The 19,909-nt window shown below is 41.6% G+C and overlaps 1 protein-coding gene across 1 annotated transcript in view; it reads left to right on the top strand.

Moving 5' to 3' along the window:
- The first annotated feature begins 4,085 nt into the window (after positions 1-4,085).
- RTF2 (replication termination factor 2) overlaps positions 4,086-19,909 on the top strand; it is a 65,616-nt gene continuing 49,792 nt past the window's right edge. The window contains exons 1-5 of the mRNA XM_070940068.1: positions 4,086-4,199; positions 8,775-8,869; positions 8,961-9,054; positions 9,891-10,030; positions 15,257-15,335. Of these exons, the coding sequence (XP_070796169.1) occupies positions 4,131-4,199; positions 8,775-8,869; positions 8,961-9,054; positions 9,891-10,030; positions 15,257-15,335 (477 nt within the window). The 5' untranslated portion in view covers positions 4,086-4,130. The remainder of the gene's footprint in view (positions 4,200-8,774; positions 8,870-8,960; positions 9,055-9,890; positions 10,031-15,256; positions 15,336-19,909) is intronic.

A 19,909-nucleotide genomic window follows, 5' to 3' on the forward strand; every position in this document is an offset into this window, starting at 1 on the left:
AATTGATATGACAAGATTAGGGCTATTTAGAGGACTTGTTATGAACTGTTACAATACTGCTCAGGCTATTAGCCATTCTTGCAACCATTCACTTGGTGTGACAAACTCTGGTGGACTCTTTAAGATGGTGCAAATGCTACTGTGACTAACCATGATTTCAGGTGTAATGGTATAGTATGAATTATTTATGTAGCAAAAAGCACGGTAAACAATAGAAATTATTCAACAGTCTCGTGATTACTAATTGGTCTCAGGTCTGTTATTTGTCTTAATTTCTCTTCTCATTTCCTTCTTGAGACAATTGCTCCTTTTAAAGAATTACACTATCTTAATATCAACAACATGCATTTTACTTACAGTTCAAACAGGAGCACTATTCACAAACAGGAGAAAAGACATCATTCTGTGGGACTGTACAATGAAAGATTTTTTTTTAAAAAAAAGGAAAAGTAACAGACAACAAATAAAAGGGAATCTTCCAGACCCTTACAACCTCCAAGGGACTGCCTAATGTGTGTATATGTGTATGCGTATGTGTAAGTGTATGTATGTAAAAAGAAGGTACTAGGTAAAATTAATCCTTCCTTGTGTATGTAAGGTTGTTTAGCCCAAGAAGGATTTACTTGTTCTATAATAGGTAAAAATCAATGTAAATGTTTGCAAAATAACTATTAGTCTCTTGCTTTTAGGATATTCAACATAAAAAAGGTAGATATCATGAATTATGGATTTGAAGACCAGTATTAAAAGCCCAATGAACTTCAAGAGGAAGTCTTTGAGAAAAGCTGAGTTTGCTCTTATAGTGATGAGGAGTAAGCAGAAGTTCATAAAATGATGTTCAGCCCTCCCCCAGCATGTATACATAGCAACAGTATAGTTCTTTTTAGGGCAAAAGGCAGGATGTTATTTTATCAGGTTACTGAATTAACCCATTTTCTGGCTTTACATAACTTTACACCAGGGTGAAATCTAGCAGGTTCTGACAGGTTCTGGAGAACTGGTAACGGAAATTTTGAGCAGTTCGGAGAACCGGTAGCAGAAATTTTGAGTAGTTTGGAGAACCGGCAAATACCACCTCTGCCTGGCCCCAGAGTGGGGTGGGAATGGAGATTTTGCAATATCCTTCCCCCAGGAGTGGGGAGGGAATGGGGATTTTGCAGTATGCTTCCCCTGGAGTGGGGTGGGAATGGAGATTTTACAGTATCCTTCCCCTGCCACACCCATCAAGCCACGCCCACCAAGCCACACCATGTCCAAGCCACGCCCACAGAACTGGTAGTAAAAAAATTTGGATTTCACCTCTGCTTTACACTGAACCATAAACAAAATGGCCTATGCTGAACACACTAACATACAAGAAATGTTACCAAGGTTAACACTAACTGAACTTACTATGTTATATGACTGTGTCCATTAAGGTATTACCTGCCCTTATGGAAATACATTGCGTAAATATAAATACAGAGTATTGAAGAGGCATCTTTTGTTGTGCAACAAGTCTTTTCTAATTCACTATATTTTAAAAGGAAAAGCTATTACTCATTTGTAACCCCTTTGCCACTGCTCCTTCCATCTTCAATAGAAAACTTTTAGAAGATAAAATAGAAGATTTTTAGTTTACTCTGCTATTAATTTAAAAAGTTCAATATTTATTAAAAGCTTTGTCAGAAAATATCACATGCTGATGTTAAAGGAATCTGTTCATTACAGTGAACATAAATCTTTTCAAGCTTATTAGACTAAGTGCTATTTAATATGTATCTGAGGGGGTTGAACTATGGAGTTCTTGGTGCTCTCTAAGCTTGGTTGTTTCCTTTCATAATGAAAACTCATCTCACAACAAATAATAGACAGAACAAATCAGAGTTTCAACTGGGCTACTATTAGCATCTTAGATCAAGCTCAAACCAAAAATGCCAGTGAATTCTAGGAAGCTTGACGTGTAGACATACTAGTCTCAATACAGATAAGCCACATTTACACACTATTCAAAAGAGTAAATAAAAAAAAAACATTGAATCAAAAAGACTAGACACATTCCCATATTCAGATAAGCAAGGATCAACACCACACAAACAATGAATCATCTAATATCCTAATCAAGGAACTATCAAAAAGAAAACCAATAAAGGAGAATATTTGTAGCTCAGGGGTGAAAAGAGAGGTCCTTGGTGGTCTCTGAGCTTGCTTGTTTTCTTGTAGACGTTTCATTACCCTAACTAGGTAATGTCATTAGTGCTAGTAATGAGTGCTGTTTGCTGTCAGTTTATATTCTGGTGTCTTGCCAGTCTGTGTGGGTGGGGGTGGTCTTAGAGATTCTTTGGTTGGGCTGTTTACTGAAGTCTTTCTGGCAGTTTCTTGATTGATAGTTTCTTGATTGGGATATAAAAAAACCATGTTCCCACCAACATTGGCAGGGCAAACTAGGTATACGTCTAAGTGCTATTGCTATATAAACAGGGACAAACCCCACCCTCACTGGCACTGATGATGTTATCTAGTTGGGAAATAAAACATCTTCAAGGAAACAACCAAGCTCAGCACCAAACCCTGAGCGCCAGAAATTAAATATTTTGTTCTTTCTAAAGTTTGAAGTTTACAGATCATAGAAACTGCACACAGAAGTTTAAATTCACCAAGCAATTCCCATCTTACCAGCAGATCCTCCCTTATTTTATTCCTCCACTGCGAGTCCCACGGGGCTCACCTGAAGGCAGAACAAGAAACAATGGATGGAAGGTAATGAAGGAGAGAACTAACCTAGAAATAAGGAGAAACTTCATGACCATTAGAATGATTAATCAGTGGGACAGCTTGCCTTCAGAAGTTAAAGGTGCACTGGAGATTTTAAAGAAGAAATTGGACAGCCATTTGTCAGAAATGGTGTAGTAGGGTTTCCAGATTGAATAGGGTTGCCAGGTCTGCTTCCAAAAAATAGCGGACAAGCGGGGGTGGGGGTGGAGGGTGGGGGGGTGGGGGGGTTAAGTAGTAAAAAAATAAAAAAAAATTACAATTAAATTATATATTTTCTTACAAACATTTTAACACGTATTAAAATCACTTCAAAACTTTACTTAAAATTCAAAACATCAAATATATTATAATAGTATGTAAAATATTAAATTACATTTTAATTTCATCATAAAGCTTTTGAATAAAAAAATGTCCACTATTTTGTGAAAAAAAATAGTGAACATAATGTGAAAAAAGCGGACTGTCCGCTCAAATAGTGGACACCTGGCAACATTAATGATTGAACGGAGGTTGGACTAGATCAGGGGTGGGCAATTGTGGCTCTTTTACAACCTGTGGACAGCATGGCTTTCTCAGGAATTCTGGGAGTTGAAATCCACAGGTTGTAAAAGAGCCACAATTGCCCACCCCTGGACTAGATGACCTTCAAGGTCCCTTCCAACTCTGTTATTGGGTCAAATTTGCCTAGTAAGTGTAGTTGGGGTCAGAATCTTGAGTTTCACATACAATAGATTAGAATTCTTTATTGGCCAAGTGTGATTGGACACACAAGGAATTTGTCTTGGTGCATTAGTTTCACATCATCACCCCCATACTGAGTCAGCCACAAAACGCAGGTTAGTGAATTCGCACCAAATGCTGATTCCTGAACTCCACCTACCGGCTGAGCGAGCGCAGGGCAATAGGGCAGCGTTTGCTCAACTTTGGCCACTGGAAGATGTTTGTACTTCAATTCCCACAATTCCGCAGCCAGGCTTGAAGCCGAAGTCCACACCTCTTCCCGTGGACAAGGTTGAGAAACGCCGCCCTAGAGATAACATGTGGTTGCCTAATTCATGTCTCAGTCTGCAGTGCAGGGGTCTCCAACCTTGGCAACTTTAAGACTTGTGGACTTCAACTCCCAGAGTTGAAGTCCACAAATCTTAAAGTTGCCAAGGTTGGAGACCTCTGCTGCAGTGCGAATACAGCCCTAAGGAGACACTTCCGCCTTTGGGAAAGCAGCTTCGTTGCTAGGTTACCCGAGTGACGTAACTGCAAACGTCATCACTCCTTGCCCCTATTTCTTCGGTCTGCGCCGGAAGAGCTTGGGTCACCTGACCGGAAGAGTCTTTCTGCCTTGGCAACCCGGAACTTCCAGAAAGATAGTTGGAGGCGAAATGGGTTGCGATGGAGGAACCATCCCGAAACGGCACGAGCTGGTGAAGGGCCCTCGTAAGGTGGAGAAGGTGAGACCGGGTTCAGAAAGGAGAGCTCAGGCTGGGGGGGGGGAATTCCGTTCTGGAACAGAGAAATGGTGGTCCAAATAGATCCACTACCTGAGTTTTGGGTCCTTTTTGCAAGTACAGGTAGACCTCGATTTATAACAGTTCATTCAGTGACCGTTCGAAGTTACAGCGGCGGTGAAAAATGTGACTTATGACCGTTTTTCACCTTATGATCTTTGCAGCTTGCCCCATGATCAGGTGATCAAAATTCAAGTGCTTGGTTACTGATTCATATTTATGACCGTTGCTGTGTCCCAGGGTCATGTGATCACCTTTGGTGACCTCACAAGGAAAGTCAATGGGAAGGCTTAGATAATAACCGGGTTACTAACTTATCCGCTGCAGTGATTCACTTAACAACTTAACAACTGTGGCAAGGAAGGTCGTAAAATGGGACAAAAATTTCTCACTTAACAACAGAAATGTTGGGTTCAATTTTGATCGTAAGTCGAGGACTACCTGTACAGCAGACGAGAGTTTCATCGAATTTCATAATGTTAACCCGCTTAGGGAGAAGTAATTCCAGGAGTAACGAGGCAGCTAGGAATCGGTTTGATTAAAACGGCAAGTGTTTCTTTTTAATGGGGTTGCATGGGTGGGATTTGCTGTCCTCAGGCTGTCAGGAGAGCATATTTTCCATCATGATCAGATTATTGTACTGTGTTTTTACGTGATTGATTTTAGATATATATGTGGGATTACAACTTGCTCTTCAACATTAGAAATATCCAGATGGGCATATACTTGTCATTGTCTCAACAACTAGACTCAGTTTTTACTCCAGTGGTGAATAAGCATGGTGAAATAAACACCCAGCAAGTGGGCACCTGCTTCTGTGATTACTTCATTTTTGACTGTTGCCTTCTGGCAGGAGATACGTTTTCTGAACAATTTTTATTCCGGAGCTATAATTGCACTGAACAATGAACTAAAGGGCCACCATCAGTGAGCTGTTGGACAGCATTATTTGGACTGTTATGTGGATGTTTGGGTGGTTTAGGGGTGGGGAATTTGTGGTGGGTGGGAGTGTGTTTGGGGATTGTTATGTGTGTTGGACCTGGTCTTTGGGTGTTAAGTGAATTTTGTTAATAATAATAATAATAATAATAATAATAATAATAATAATAATAATAATAATAATAATAATAATAATAAATAATAATAATAATAGACTCAGGGCGGTGTACAGCCTATTTAAAAACACAGAACAAAACAACAATTAAAATTTAAAATCATTAAATAATTAGGCTCCAATTAAAATCCCAGAAATTTAAAATACCCCAATTTAAAATGCGGCCTCTGACCCGGCGCCGAATCTGCCCAGCTCCTTGGTTCTCCGAGGAGCTGAGGGGGATGAAACGCCGGAAAAGATGCCTAGAGAGTAGTTGGAGGGCCAGTCGCTCCGAATCTGACCGTACACTAGTGAGGTCTTATATCAAGACCTACTTAGTGGCGATAAAGGCGGCGAAGTGTAATTACTTTTCCGCTCTTATCGCGTCGGCAGAAAATCGCCCAGCTGCCTTGTTTAGGGTGACTCGCTCCCTTCTCCATCTGGGAGCGCGGGAAGACCCCTTGCAAGGTCGTGCTGAGGATTTTGCGCATTATCTGCACGATAAAGTCGCTCAGATTCGGGAAGGCTTGGACTCCGACTGGGTAGGTACGGGCGGGTTGTCCGAGGTCTGTCTTGAGATGGTTATCTGGGATGAGTTTGACCCTGTGACTCCCGAGGACGTGGACAGGATGCTGGTGAGGTTGAACGCAACCACATGTTTATTGGACCCGTGTCCCTCCTGGTTGGTGCTGGCTACCCGGGAGGTTACACGAGGCTGGCTCCAGAGGATTATAAACGCTTCCTTGAGTGAGGGGTTCTTGCCTCCCGCCTTGAAAGAGGCGGTGGTGAGGCCCCTCCTCAAGAAGCCCTCTCTGGACCCAGCTGTTTTAGCAAACTATCGTCCAGTTTCCAACCTTCGCTTTCTGGCGAAGGTTGTTGAGAGTGTGGTTGCGCGACAGCTCCCCCAGTACCTGGAGGAAACCGTCTATCTAGATCCGTTCCAGTCCGGCTTCAGGCCTGGGTACAGCACGGAAACGGCATTGGTCGTGTTGGTTGATGATCTCTGGAGGGCTCGGGACAGAGGTTGCTCCTCTGTTCTGGTCCTATTAGACCTCTCAGCGGCTTTTGATACCATCGACCATGGTATCATGCTGCGCCGGTTGGAGGGGTTGGGAGTGGGAGGCACTGTTTTACGGTGGTTCTCCTCCTATCTCTCCGACAGGTCGCAGTCTGTGTTGGCTGGAGGGCAGAGGTCGACCTCAAGGCACTTGGTTTGTGGGGTGCCACAAGGGTCGGTCCTCTCGCCTCTCCTGTTCAACATTTATGTGAAGCCGCTGGGCGAGATCATCCGTGGTTTTGGGGTGCAGTGCCATCTGTACGCTGATGACACCCAGCTGTACATCTCCACCCCAGACCACCCCAACGATGCCCTTGAAGTGATGTCCCGGTGCCTGGAGGCGGTGCGGGTCTGGATGGGGCGGAACAGGCTCCGACTCAATCCCTCCAAGACTGAGTGGCTGTGGCTGCCGGCGTCCCGATATAGTCAGCTGGTGCCATCGCTGACTATTGGGGGCGAGACATTGGCCCCCACGGAGAGGGTGCGTAACTTGGGTGTCCTCCTGGACGCACGGCTGTCCTTAGAAGAGCATTTGACGGCCGTGGCCAGGGGGGCTTTCTATCAGGTCCGCCTGATACGCCAGTTGCGCCCCTTTCTGGATCGGGACTCCCTATGCACGGTCACTCATGCCCTCGTTACTTCCCGCCTTGACTACTGTAATGCTCTCTACATGGGGCTCCCCTTGAGGAGCACTCGGAGGCTCCAACTGGTGCAGAATGCGGCCGCGCGGGTACTTATGGGGGCGGCATGGCGCTCCCACGTGACACCTCTCCTGCGCGAGCTGCATTGGCTTCCGGTGGTCTTCCGAGTGCGCTTCAAGGTGTTGGTTCTCATCTTCAAAGCGCTCCATGGCTTAGGACCCAGTTATTTACGAGACCACCTTCTGCCTCCGATAACCTCCCACCGGCCAACACGCTCCCACAGAGAGGGTCTCCTCAGGGTGCCGTCTGTCAGGCAATGTCGGCTGGCGACCCCCCGGGGAAGAGCCTTCTCTGTGGGGGCACCCGCCCTCTGGAATGAGCTGCCCCCAGGGATACGACTAATCCCGGATCTCCGGACCTTCCGCCGGGCCCTGAAGACGTTTTTATTTCAGCAAGCCGGGCTGGGTTAAAAAAGTTTTAATTGGTGAATTTTATGGGTAATGGGGTTTTAAATTGGAGAAGCCTAAGATAATTTAATTCTGTTTTAATGTATTTTAATATTTGTATTGTGTGTTTTTAATTTTGGCTGTTCACCGCCCCGAGTCCTTCGGGAGAGGGGGCAGTATAAAAATTTAATAAAAAAAAAAAAAAAAAAATCGTTATGTTAATAGCCCGGCCTGGCAGAACAACAGGTTCTTCAGTGCGCAGCGAAACACCCGGAGGTCGGAGATCTTACGTATTTCCGGGGGCAGTTCATTCCACAGGGCTGGGGCTCCCACAGAGAAGGCCCTCCCCCTGGGTGTCGCCAGCCGACATAACTTGGCCGATGGCACCCTGAGGAGACCCTCTCTGTGGGAGCGGACTGGTCGGTGGGAGGCTATTGGTGGCAGAAGTCGGTCTCGAAGGTACCCAGGTCCTATGCCATGGAGCGCTTTAAAGGTGGTAACCAACACCTTGAATCGCACCTGGAAGACCACTGGGAGCTAGTGCAGCTCGCGCAGGAGGGGTGTCACGTGGACGCAACGAGTTGCACCCATAACCACCCGCGCGGCCGCATTCTGGACCAGTTGGAGCCTCCGAGTGCTCTTCAAGGGGAGCCCCATGTAGAGAGCATTACAATAGTCCAGTCGGGAGGTGACAAGGGCGTGAGTGACCGTGCGCAGGGCGTCCCGATCCAGGAAGGGCTGCAACCGTTGTATGGATATACTGTGTATACATGTACAATGACAATAAAGTTATTATTATTTTTGTGAAGGTGATTGAAGCCCTTTTCTGGTAGAGGGCTTTGCTGGTTGTTGCTTGGTTTGTGCCATTTTTTGTTTTGTTCTTATTACAGTATTATTGCTCTCTTATGTTTTTATCTGGGTGCTGCCCAGGGTCACAAGGAATAAGGAGGTTAAACATTTGATAATAAAATAAAAACAACCTATAAAGTAGAAATGTAGCATCCTGAAAGTAATTGGTGTGATGTGATGCTGTAACTAAAAAAGCCAGCATAGCCTAAGAAAATATTACATCTACATAGATCATGGCACACAGTAATATTTACATGTGTTACGTAGACTCCAATACAGGAGAACGTATGTAGCTTAGTTGACCAACTATAGGATATCTATGCAAATTGAAATGGGTCAAAAAAAAAAAAGCATAGAAAGTAAGTACAAAGATTTTGATTTTAACTATTATTTCTTTTTCTAAAATTGTATATAATTTGTTACATTCCCCAGGTTGACAAAAATGCAGAATTAGTAGCCCAATGGTACTATTGCACTCTAAGTCAAGAAAAATTAAGCAGACCTATAGTAGCTTGTGAACTTGGCAGGTAAGATTACATTTTAAATTCTTTTTCAAATTTTTGAATAAATTTGAATTGGAAAGTTAGCCTATTTTTCACAATATATTTTTTGCTATAGGCTGTACAACAAAGATGCAGTCATTGAATTTTTGCTGGATAAATCTTCTGATAAAGTCCTTGTGGAGGCTGCATCCCATATCAAGAGTATTAAGGTATGTTAAGTTATTAACAATACATGTTAATGATTATAGTACACAAGTGAAACGGAGAGTTACAAAATTTATCTTTATTTTCTTGACATAAACTTCCTTGATATTAATGAAACTTTGAAGCATCTTATTTACACAGTATGAAGTGTTTTTCCAGTGAGACCCGTCTATCAGGGCAACCTGGTCTACCCAAATACGGGACGGAGCATACTGTTTCCGCTTTCATCTTTCAGTCCCAATCCTCACCGCCCTGAGTCCCTTCGGGGAGAAGGGCGGGATATAAATTCAATAAATAAATAAATAAATCCAGGAGCCTTCGCAGGCAGTTGCTTCCGCAAGAAACTATTTTGTGTTAAATTTAAATTTACCGACAAATTTATTTCTCGGTAAAATTTAAATTTACACAGTATGGGTTTTTTAAAGAAAAAATTGGGGATACGCGAAATGCATTTTCTTCCAAAAAGCAAACACCAACATGTTTCTTTTTTGCTTCTGTGACATAAATATATGCTGTTAGACTGCTTCTTTTTGCCTATACTGCCTCCTTTTTGCTTCTTATGCCTAAACACTGTCACAATTCTTCCTATAAAGAAGAGAGATTTTCTCCTTCCCTTATGCTTTTAAACTTATAAAGGTCCATTGGTGTTGTTTACCCTAATTTGAGAAAAATGCTTTTATCACCAGAAACTTCCTGCTTGCATCTACACCCTATGACCAAATAGATTTCCTTCTAGAATATTTGTATTTTTCATACCCTACTGTTGTCTTCCAATTTAGGTGATACTTTCTTTATCATAGTGTCAAATCAATTTACGTAACGTATGATTCATTTCTTGCAGAATGTCATAGAATTGAATCTCTCAGACAATCCAGCTTGGACTGGTGACAAGGGTAATACAAAAGGGGATAAATATGCTGACATCCAAAGTGCACGTTTTATTTGCCCTGTGGTTGGATTGGAAATGAATGGAAGGCATCGGTAAGTGTTTCCAATTTAATTAGGTTATAAATAACATGCTTTGCTGTCTTTTTTCAAGTATGGCCTTTTTCATAAAAAGATTGCTTGTTGTGTTCCATAATCTTTCCAAACTATGAAAATAGAATTCGTAAAATGATATTGAATGCTAGCTTTATAAAAACTGTTCAGTAGATGTATGATTTACAGTGCAAGAAGTTATAATTATGTGTGACTCCAATATTTGATGAGGTAGTAACAAATAGCTCAGTGAAAATAATATCCCTGTGAAAAACAATATTCCATGTCAGATATCATTAAGAAAAATAAAGAAAACTGTTAATATGACATTATTTATGTACAAATCTTTGGTAAGATTTGTTTGAATGATGCGTGGAATCGTGACTAAAAGATAGAGACAAACAAACAACCAAACTCAGGCACCAAGGACAGAGTGGGATGATTTGAGAGGGACACAGTTGCCTCCCTCCATCTCTCTTCCACTCCAGAAAACATCCACCATGATATTTTCGAACGAAGATTGAATGTTGTAATTCTGTCAGGTAAAGATTCCTCTAATGTTCACAACAAAAAACACTTGTCAGTGATTGCACTAAATAGCCATTTGTTCGCTTGCTTCAGTCTTCATAAAATATGAGAGAGGCAAGATACTGCAATTGTTGCCCAGGTTGATGGATTCCATTGCAGACACAGGATTCAGGCCCGTACTCAGATACTGCCTACTCCTACTTACTGCTGCTGCTTAGCAATATCAAGTCACTCTATTTGGAATACAAAGGCCAGTATATCTTGATTGTTGCCATCACCAAGCAGTAAGTAACAGCTGCTGTCATCACTCCCAATGAAACATTTGCTTTACCGTTGCCCCAGGTGTTACCACTCAACAACATTTGATGCCACGAAATAACGGACCTCCCACTATATGAGACAGTCATATCTGTCTCAAACATACCAAGGTTTCTGGTTCCTGGTCCATTTTAAATGTTATCAGAAGCACCTGGAAGCCTACTCACAGTGCTGTTCCTTAACTACTCTGTTCGACTCCAGCTCGATAAGCAGGTGGCAGTCATGGCTAGGAGGTCCTTTGTACAGCTCCTTCTTTTGTGCCATTCTTGGATTGGCAGACTCTGTTTACAGTCACTCATGCCTTAGTCACCTCCAAATTGGACTACATACACTACATGTACATGTCTCTACAACAGAGACAGTGGTGGGTTGCTACCAGTTTGCCCCGGTTTGGGCGAAACAGTAGTGGCGATGGCGGGAGGCTCCGCCCACCCACCCGGACGCTTCTGCACATGCACAGAAGTGTTGCGCACGCGCCCACAAGCAAACCAGTAGCGACGGGTTTTGAAACCTGCCCCTGAACATTACACATTACACCTCTGCTCCATGAGCTACATTGGTTGCCAGTTTGCTTTCAGCTCCAACTCATGGTGCTGGTTTTGACTTTTGAAGTCCTTCATGGCATGGGACCAGGTGTCTGAGGGACTGCCTCTCCAGTTATTTCAGCCTGTCCCATTAGATCTGGCAGAAGAGACATGCTGTATGTACGATCAGGTAGGGGCCTCCATTTGGTGGATGCCAGGCAGTGGTGGGATGCAACCGGTTTAACCATCGGTTCGGTGAGCACGTACTTTGCGCTTGTGTCTAACGCGCATGTGCGCAGCGTTCAAAATACAGCAATTTGAAGCTCAGATGCTTATCTTCTATGGCAGCCCCGGTAAGTAGAACAGCAGAGGCACGGGAATCAGCTGAGCGAGAAAGAAGGAAATATAAGACAGGATAGGGTGGGTGTGGGTGGGCAGGACCAGTTGATCGTTGGAACTACCATTCGCCCGAACCGGCTGAATCCCACAAAATGGAAGGTTAAGCAAAGTGAAAGTACTTCAGGACTTCAGGCCAACCAGCAGATTGTTGAAATCTGACAAGACTTCATGAATGCTAAAAAGTCCAATTATATTACAGTATTTGCTCCATTGTGATGGCTTCTGGCATCTGAAATTTTTCCTATTCCTGCTGTACAAGATTCCTTGGCTAAGAAACCTTTGATGACATTGAGTTAGTAAATCCAAATTCTTAAGCAAATCAAAGAAAAGTTTTTTTAAAAACACCCATATATAGACAGAACTCAGCTGAATATTTAGTCCTAAAATGTTTTTATATGTTAAATCCAATGTTACTTGTTTCCTAGCCAATGTGATTAAAGTTGCAGCTTAAACTAGATGGGACTAAAAGGTTTATTTGTGCTCTTACTTAGCATGTGATTTTTTAAAAATAGTTCTGAGCAGGTTAGAATTATTTATGCTGTGGTTTGAAGGTTGGAGAAGCAGCACATAGGCCAGTCTGAAATCCACATACAAGCATATTTACCCAGGCAGATTTATTACTCAGTATGTCACAGCAATGAAGACCATATTTGCAATACCCTGTGACAGGGGTTTTAAGTTCTTATTGGATTATTTTTTTAATTAAGAATTTATATTAAAAAAAGAATTCTGGAACTGCTAGTGAAGGAGCAAAACTCTATTAAAAATGGAAAATTGGCTGTACTTGAGTGAACTCTTCTTCTTTCATCCTTAGTCTTTAGTCTCTTATGAACTCCCTGGAGCATAGTTGTTGTTTTTTTCATAAAAAAACCCTGTGATGTAACATCAAATGGCTTCAAGGCAAATGCAGATAATTTATTATCAATAGTATAAATTATGAAATTGATTATCCACAGTCCCTAACTCAGGAGTCTGCAACCTTAAACACTCAAAGAGCCATTTGGACCCATTTCCCACAGAAAAGTAAACACTGGGAGCCACAAAACCTGGGTGGGCGTGGCCAACTCGATGTCACTCCCTTCCACCAGTCACATGACCCCCCCTATCCAGCTGGTCATTAGGGCAGAGAACCGGTTGTTAAAAAACACCGGGAACCACAAAATCCTTTTGACATCTCTGTCTCCCCCTTCCTCTCCCCCTCTCTCTCCTTCTCTCTCCCCCCCCATCTCTGTATCTCTCTATGTCTCTCTCCCCACCCCACCCTCTCTGTATCTCTCTATCCCTGCTCTGGCCACTTCTCCATCCCCTGCAGTCGCCCTTGCCTTCTCAGGCCAGGCGAGGAGTGACTGGGAGGGGAGGGTGAGGGGTGGAGCCAGCCAGTGGTGGGATCATCTGACAGGGAGCTACAGCAGAGGTCCCAAAGAGCCACATGCGGCTCCGGAGCTGCAGGTTGCTGACACCTGCCCTAACTATACAATTGTGTGTTAAAATGAAAAAGAGTAATGTAGATACAAAATAGAAACTCCAAACAAGACAGAAAATACACACTGAAGGTGGTCTTATTTTTTTCCCTTTCTTCTTGCATCTTTCTGTTCTCACAAACATAAGGAACTGCCAGATACCCAATTTCTTTTGAATACACTTTTTAAAGAAATAAATATACGCAGCAGTAAGTACTATTCTCACTGGTTTTACTGTTAGGTCCTGGAAAATGTGTCATGCTTGACTCTTCCTTATTTCATTCAGATCCTTGTTAGCCCTCCCTTTTTCCTTCACAGTAAGCCAAACGTAACATATGATTACGCAGTCATTAGTATTTACAGTAGATTGTTTACAGCAGCCTTAGAATTTGTACAATTAGCTCTCAATGTATTCAGTAAGACTTTGTTGCAAATACATATTAATTACCAAAATTCTTACCTTTACATTATCAAAGAAATCAATCTTATTGATGAATGTTTGTGAACCTCATCCAAGAATGACTTACAGGCTTACATCTGAAATATCTGGATCTACCGTGTTTCCCCGAAAATAAGACCCTTATAGTCTTATATTTTTTTGGATCCCAAAATAAGTGCTTGGCCTCATTTTCGGGGAGGTCTTATTGTTTTGGGGCACGTGGAGCAAAACAGGACTCCTTTTGCTGTCTTACCTGATTTCCAGCTCTGTCTCCTTAACCCTAACCAGAGGAAATGGTGGGGATTGGCTGCGCATGCGTTTAAATGTTTTTGGGGAGGGCTTATGTTCAGGAAGGATTTATTTTAGCACATGTGCTCAAAAGCCTGTTTGGGCTTATTATCAGGGGATGTCTTATTTTTGGGGAAACACGGTACCTGTAACCCAATATTTTAACAATTGGTGAAGAAAATGTTAAATCTAAGAAACACCCATGTTGATGGAAGTAAAGAGATACTGATGTTTATTAGTTTACTGAAATGTAATAGCAAATATTGTAGCCTTGCAATGTTTTTTTTTCTTAAAATGTTTTTTCTTAAAATGCTAAAATGAACATTTTAAGAAAAAAAACATATTAATCTATGTTAAGTACGCAGTCGTTCCGGGAAATACAGGATGATCAATTGGCAGTTTTGCCAAAAATATATAATTTTTTTTTTTTCTGAAGACAAATTGAAAGTAGAAGTTTCCGAGTTGATCAGATGGAGCATGAGAGTAATATTTCCTTGTTTTGTCTATCCAGTAAACTCTGGAAAAAAATTTTTTGCTGCAACAGGATACAACTTCCCTACTCCATCTGCAAATTGTTGCTAGTCAGAGATTTGCTTAGAAAATCTGGCCTTGCAAAGAGATTTAATTCCTAACAAGGAGTGTGCAACATTGCAACTAGGTTACCTTTGAAACAAATAGTGTATTGATTAAAAATTAGCCTGAATAACATTACCTACAGCGGGATCCTATATATGTTTTCACAGAAATAAGTATACATGAATTCTGTTGGTCTTGTTACTAGCTTTAAATATACAGGTAGTCCTTGACTTACAACCTTAATGACCATTCAAAATTACAACAGGACTGAAAAAAGTGATTTATGACCATTTCCCACACTTACAACCGTTGCAGCATCCCCGCGGTCACGTGATCAAAATTCAGATGCTTGGCAACTGACTCGTACTTAAGACGGTTGCAGTGTCCCAGGGTCACGGGATCGCCTTTTCTGACCTTCTGACAAGCACAGTCAATGGGGAAGCCAGATTGACTTAACAGCCATGTTACTAACTTAACTGCTGCAGTGATTCACTTAACAACTGCGGCAAGCAAGGTTGTAAAATGGGGCACAACTCAGTGAACTAACGTCTCGCTTAGCAACAGAAATTTTGGGCTCAATTGTGGTCATAAGTCAAAGACTACCTGTATAGGATTACTGTTCTAATCAGAGTTGCTTTAGCTGCACTAAGAGTTATGTGTTCAATTTACTAAATCTCTTTTCCTTTGCTTTTCTCAGCTTTTGCTTCCTGCGCAACTGTGGGTGTGTGTTTTCTGAACGTGCTCTCAAAGAAATTAAAATGGAAACTTGTCACAAGGTACGTTACCTCCTCCGATTGTTCCCTGTGTGTGTGTCTCTCTCTCACGCACTATTCTAGGATAACTTTGTCCTGTGTTCCTTTATCTTAAATCAGTGTTTCTCAACCTTGGAAGCTACCAAGGTTGAGAAACACTGTCTTAAATCCTGTGGATTTTAACAAAGCTTTTATATTAGCTAACTAGACTGCAGTTGTAAGTTAGGGAAATACTTATCCTCACTTCCTCCTTTTGGTTTTGGATGCATGTGGTTATTGAAAAAAGGACACTGGTTGTTTACTCAATGGGAATCTTTGTCTTTTGTCTTGGCAGCCCAATAAAAATTCATTCAAGCGCAAAGCTTTTTACTTTTAGCCAAATTGACATCTGTCTCTAGAACTGGGATTTTGTTTTCCTGGTTTTTTTTTCCAGTTTCGTTTATTCGGCTCTACTCTTTAAGGAACTCTGCTGACAAAATTGCTCTGTTCTTCATTCTGAAGATCTCAGTATTACCCCCGAATCTAGATACTTACTTTTTGGTAATATGAATGGTTGCTATAGAACTAGTTCTAGTGTCACTTTGAGTTCACAGGTCTTTGAAGTTTTAGTTCCTTTGTGTTTCAGGAAATGCCTAACTAGGCAGGCAGGAGGACTCAAATGGGAGATTAGCCTTGAATCATTGTGCAACCACAAGAGGTCCACTTGCATCCCCAGCTCCATAGAGTCTTATCTGTCTATTCCCAAGAGAAAGCAAGCAGTCTGGAATATTTCTGTGTAATAGGCAGAATATAATGAAATATTAGGTTAAACTCTGCATGTGTGGATCTAGTTGCTTGCACCTGACAATAAACCCTATGCTGTAAACCCATAACCAACCCACTGAATAACCTTGCAATATGGACAGCCTTGGCTTTTCATGGTTCATAGTTATTCGTAGTAACATAAATTCTGTGATTGTCCACATATAAAATGAACAGAGCATTGAACAGTGTGGTTTCTAAATTTGTTTCCTTTTTACTACTGCAGTAAATGCAGAGCTTTGACATGGTGATGCTTCTTGAGTTTGAAATACAAATGTCGATAGACAATGATGTATTGGTATTTTAGGTTTTGTTTATTGTACTGAATTTCTTTAAAAATGGTTCCTTTAGCTGTAGTGGTTCTTGTCTTTATTTCTCGTGATCCTTCACAAAACAAGCTTAAACATCCTTACAGTTGTCCTCTTCACTGAGGCTACTTGATTGTTAGGTGATTGAGATAAAGAAATCAGAGTGACAGACATTGTTGAATTATTTATTCATTTGATTTATATACCGCGCTACTCCCGAAGGACTCAGGGCGGTGAACAGCCAAACAGTAAAAATACATAGATACAAAATTTAAAAAACAAAGTAAAATCGAATTAAACAATTTGGCCCAGACAAATTAAAACACCCCAATCATTTAAAAACCGATTAAAATTAAAAAGAGGGAAAAGATTAGGCCAGGCCCGCCTGGTGAAATAAATCATCTTAAAATATTCCTTGGAAAGAGAGATTATGAACGTTCTTTGTATCATTAAATGCATTTGTAATGATCATTTTGCGTGTTGCAGAATTCTTTTCAAATTCTGATCAATGCCTACATTTTAAACGAAAATTAGATCTGAAGGAGAGTGGCTTGACAGACATCAATATCCAGTCTCAAAGTCTGTGAAAGAATTGCTAAACATAAATATCTGTAGAGTATATGTGTATAAAATTACTGAGCTCTGCAATTTCTTTAGTTCCCTTTTATGCAGTGTTGTCAGTCTAGACTCTAGTGCACAGGTGTCAAACCCACGGCGTCACGCTGCTGTCACGTGACGTATCACAATGTTTTTTCCCTTCGTGGAGTTGGGGTGGGTGTGGCCTGCATGGGATGCTGGCTGTGTGGGCCACCAGTTTGACACCCCTCTCTGTTACTCCCCTGCCCTTGATTAAGTAATTTATTGAGAGTCCCCCCCCCCAATATTCTGTTTTCCTGAGATGAGGCAGATAGCGAAAATGGAAAGGCTTTTCGTGAAACTGTGGGTCTCCCTCCTTTGTTCTAATACATAAGTGGGCAATTTCTTCACAGCAAGGACATGCTTTGGTGGGCATGCTGATGGACATGTCTTCTAGAGCTTTGGGACAGTTGTTTTCCCTGGGAAAAATGGGAAGGAAGACAGTGATGGATGGATGGCTAGATGCAATACCTAATAGGAATAACTGAAACTGCAGCAAAAAAGTATAGAACTCCTATAACTTCAACACTTTGTGTGACATACCAAACTACCAAATTTTTACTTCAAAAGTGAGCAAGATTAGGTTTAATGTTGTTTTGTTTGGGGGATTTTAAGGATCAAATGCAAATATTAAGCATTTCCCTTGCTTTGAGCACTCATTTTCCACCGTAACCGAAAAAGAGAAGACGACTGAAAGCGTCAATCTTAGATGTTCTGCGGAAGAAACTCTTGGGGCCATCAAAGGGTGATATGCACCCTATGCATATCAAGTTATGCTTAGCCCTAGACTATATTTTTGCATCCTCACGGTAGCATTTGGATGCACATCATTCTTGTACTGCACATTGATGATCACAGATGCAGAGTAAGTATATTGTACCAATAAAGGAGAATATTGGTACTCTCTGAGCTTGCTTGTTTTCTTGCAAACGTTTCATTACTCAAACTAGATCATCAGTGCTAGTAAGGAGTGCTGTTTGCTGTCAGTTTATATTCTGGTGACTTGCCTGTCTGTTTGGGTGAAGGCGGTCGTTGAAATTCTTTGGTTGAGCTGTTTACTGATGACTCTTTGGCAGTTTCTTGATTGGGGTATTGCTTACTTGATTGTTGGTCTGAAGTTGACCTTGGAGTAAGTATCGTATTTTTCGGAGTATAAGATGCTCTGGACTAACATCTACCTTTTTTGGGGAGGAAAACAAGATATACGCTAGTGCATGAATATGGGAAGAAATATGAAATTTTACCAGTTTGGAACTGTTTTATGTTTTTTTCTTTGCATAGATTGATATTGTAATCAGAATTAGTAAGTTATTCAGCAAGCAATCTGTTAGATGTAAAGCTTTTTCCCCCTCTCTTTATTTTCCTTCAGGTAACATTTTGTTAGTGAAATGCTTTTTAAATTCCAGCTAATCGTTGATTCTAGACAGAAATTTTACAACAAAAGGACACAAAGAAGAAAATAAGGCTCATAAAACACTCACAATAACTCTGCCTCCCAACAATTTGCCTCGTTGCAGCAAACAGCCTGCTTTAGTTTTATTTTCAGCACAGCCTGAAAATAATCAGCACAGCCTGATTAGCAGAAGGAAAAAAAAAATCTGCCTCCCAGCAATTTGCCTGCTTGCAGGAGTCCCATGTGGCAATAGGCAATGGCAATCCCTGTAGCCTGAAACAGCTGAGGGTCGGGAGGCAGATCCAACTGACAATCAGCTGCTTGTGCTAATCAGGCTGTGCTGAAGCTGAAACGGGCTGTTTGCTGCAAGGAGGTAAATTGCTAGGAGGCAGAGGCCAAAGGATGTGGGCCAGCGGTGGATGGGGCTACATTCAGTGTATAAGACTCTTTTCATCCTCTTTGGAGGGGGGGAGTACATTTTACACTTCGAAAAATACAGTATATTGCTGATCTAGATGCTGATTACTGGTGGAGAGGAGCTGGAGTCTTTTTCTCTTTTGGGCTTTGGTTGGGCTATTTACTATGGCTCTTTGGCAGTATATTGTACATATGGAGTAAAGGCAATTATTTTTCTCTCTCTCTCTTGTTTCCCCATTTCCCCCCAAATTATCTTGTTGCCCTAATAACAAGCTCCCTTGAACCATTGAAAGAACCTTCTCTTTAATCACTTGCCTTGGCTGTATGCAAGGGGGTATGTGCAGAAGGGATGGTCTGCTCAAGCTTGTTGCTATCCCATTTGGAAGAAAAAAAACTTAACAAATTACTTTGATTGCATCTCTGTGGGGTAGAAAAAAAAGATTAAATATAGTGTGCATGGTTGCTGTTTTAGATTAGGGTTGCTGGGCAGGGACCAGATTTGAAACATCTGGATATTGGTACAACTCTTTTGTTTTTAGTACATAGCATTTCTGAATTTTTACAGCTTGTATTACTTTTGATTGCTTAATCAGCTGATTGTGGACCCCAGTCAAAACTTCATTTCACAGAAGAATATTGTGAGAGATAAACCTTACTGGGGTAGTACGATTTTTTTAAATTAAAAAGTTGATATCTATTTTATAGCCCTAGGCTCTCTCAAAGCTGCTTATGAAAGGATCTTGCATAAGAATTTATGAAATCTAATACAAAAACAACCATCAAGGGCCCTGGAGGCGCAATGGTTAGAATGCAGTATTGCAGCCTAAATCGGCCCACAGTCTGGAGTTCGATCCTGATGGGGCTCGAGGTTGACTCAACCTTCCATCCTTCTGAGGTTGGTAAAACGAGGACCCAGATCGTTGGAGGAGGGCGACTATACGCTGACATTGTAAACTGCCCAAAGAGTGCTGTAAAGCGATATGGGGCAGTATATCAGTCTAAATGCTATTGCTATTGCTATCAACCATCCATTCATTGTTATA

Source organism: Pituophis catenifer, unplaced genomic scaffold (genome assembly GCF_029215685.1).
Source record: "Pituophis catenifer annectens isolate HBS135680 unplaced genomic scaffold, rPitCat1.0.hap2 SCAF_3, whole genome shotgun sequence".
Classification (NCBI taxonomy): Eukaryota; Metazoa; Chordata; class Lepidosauria; order Squamata; family Colubridae; genus Pituophis; species Pituophis catenifer.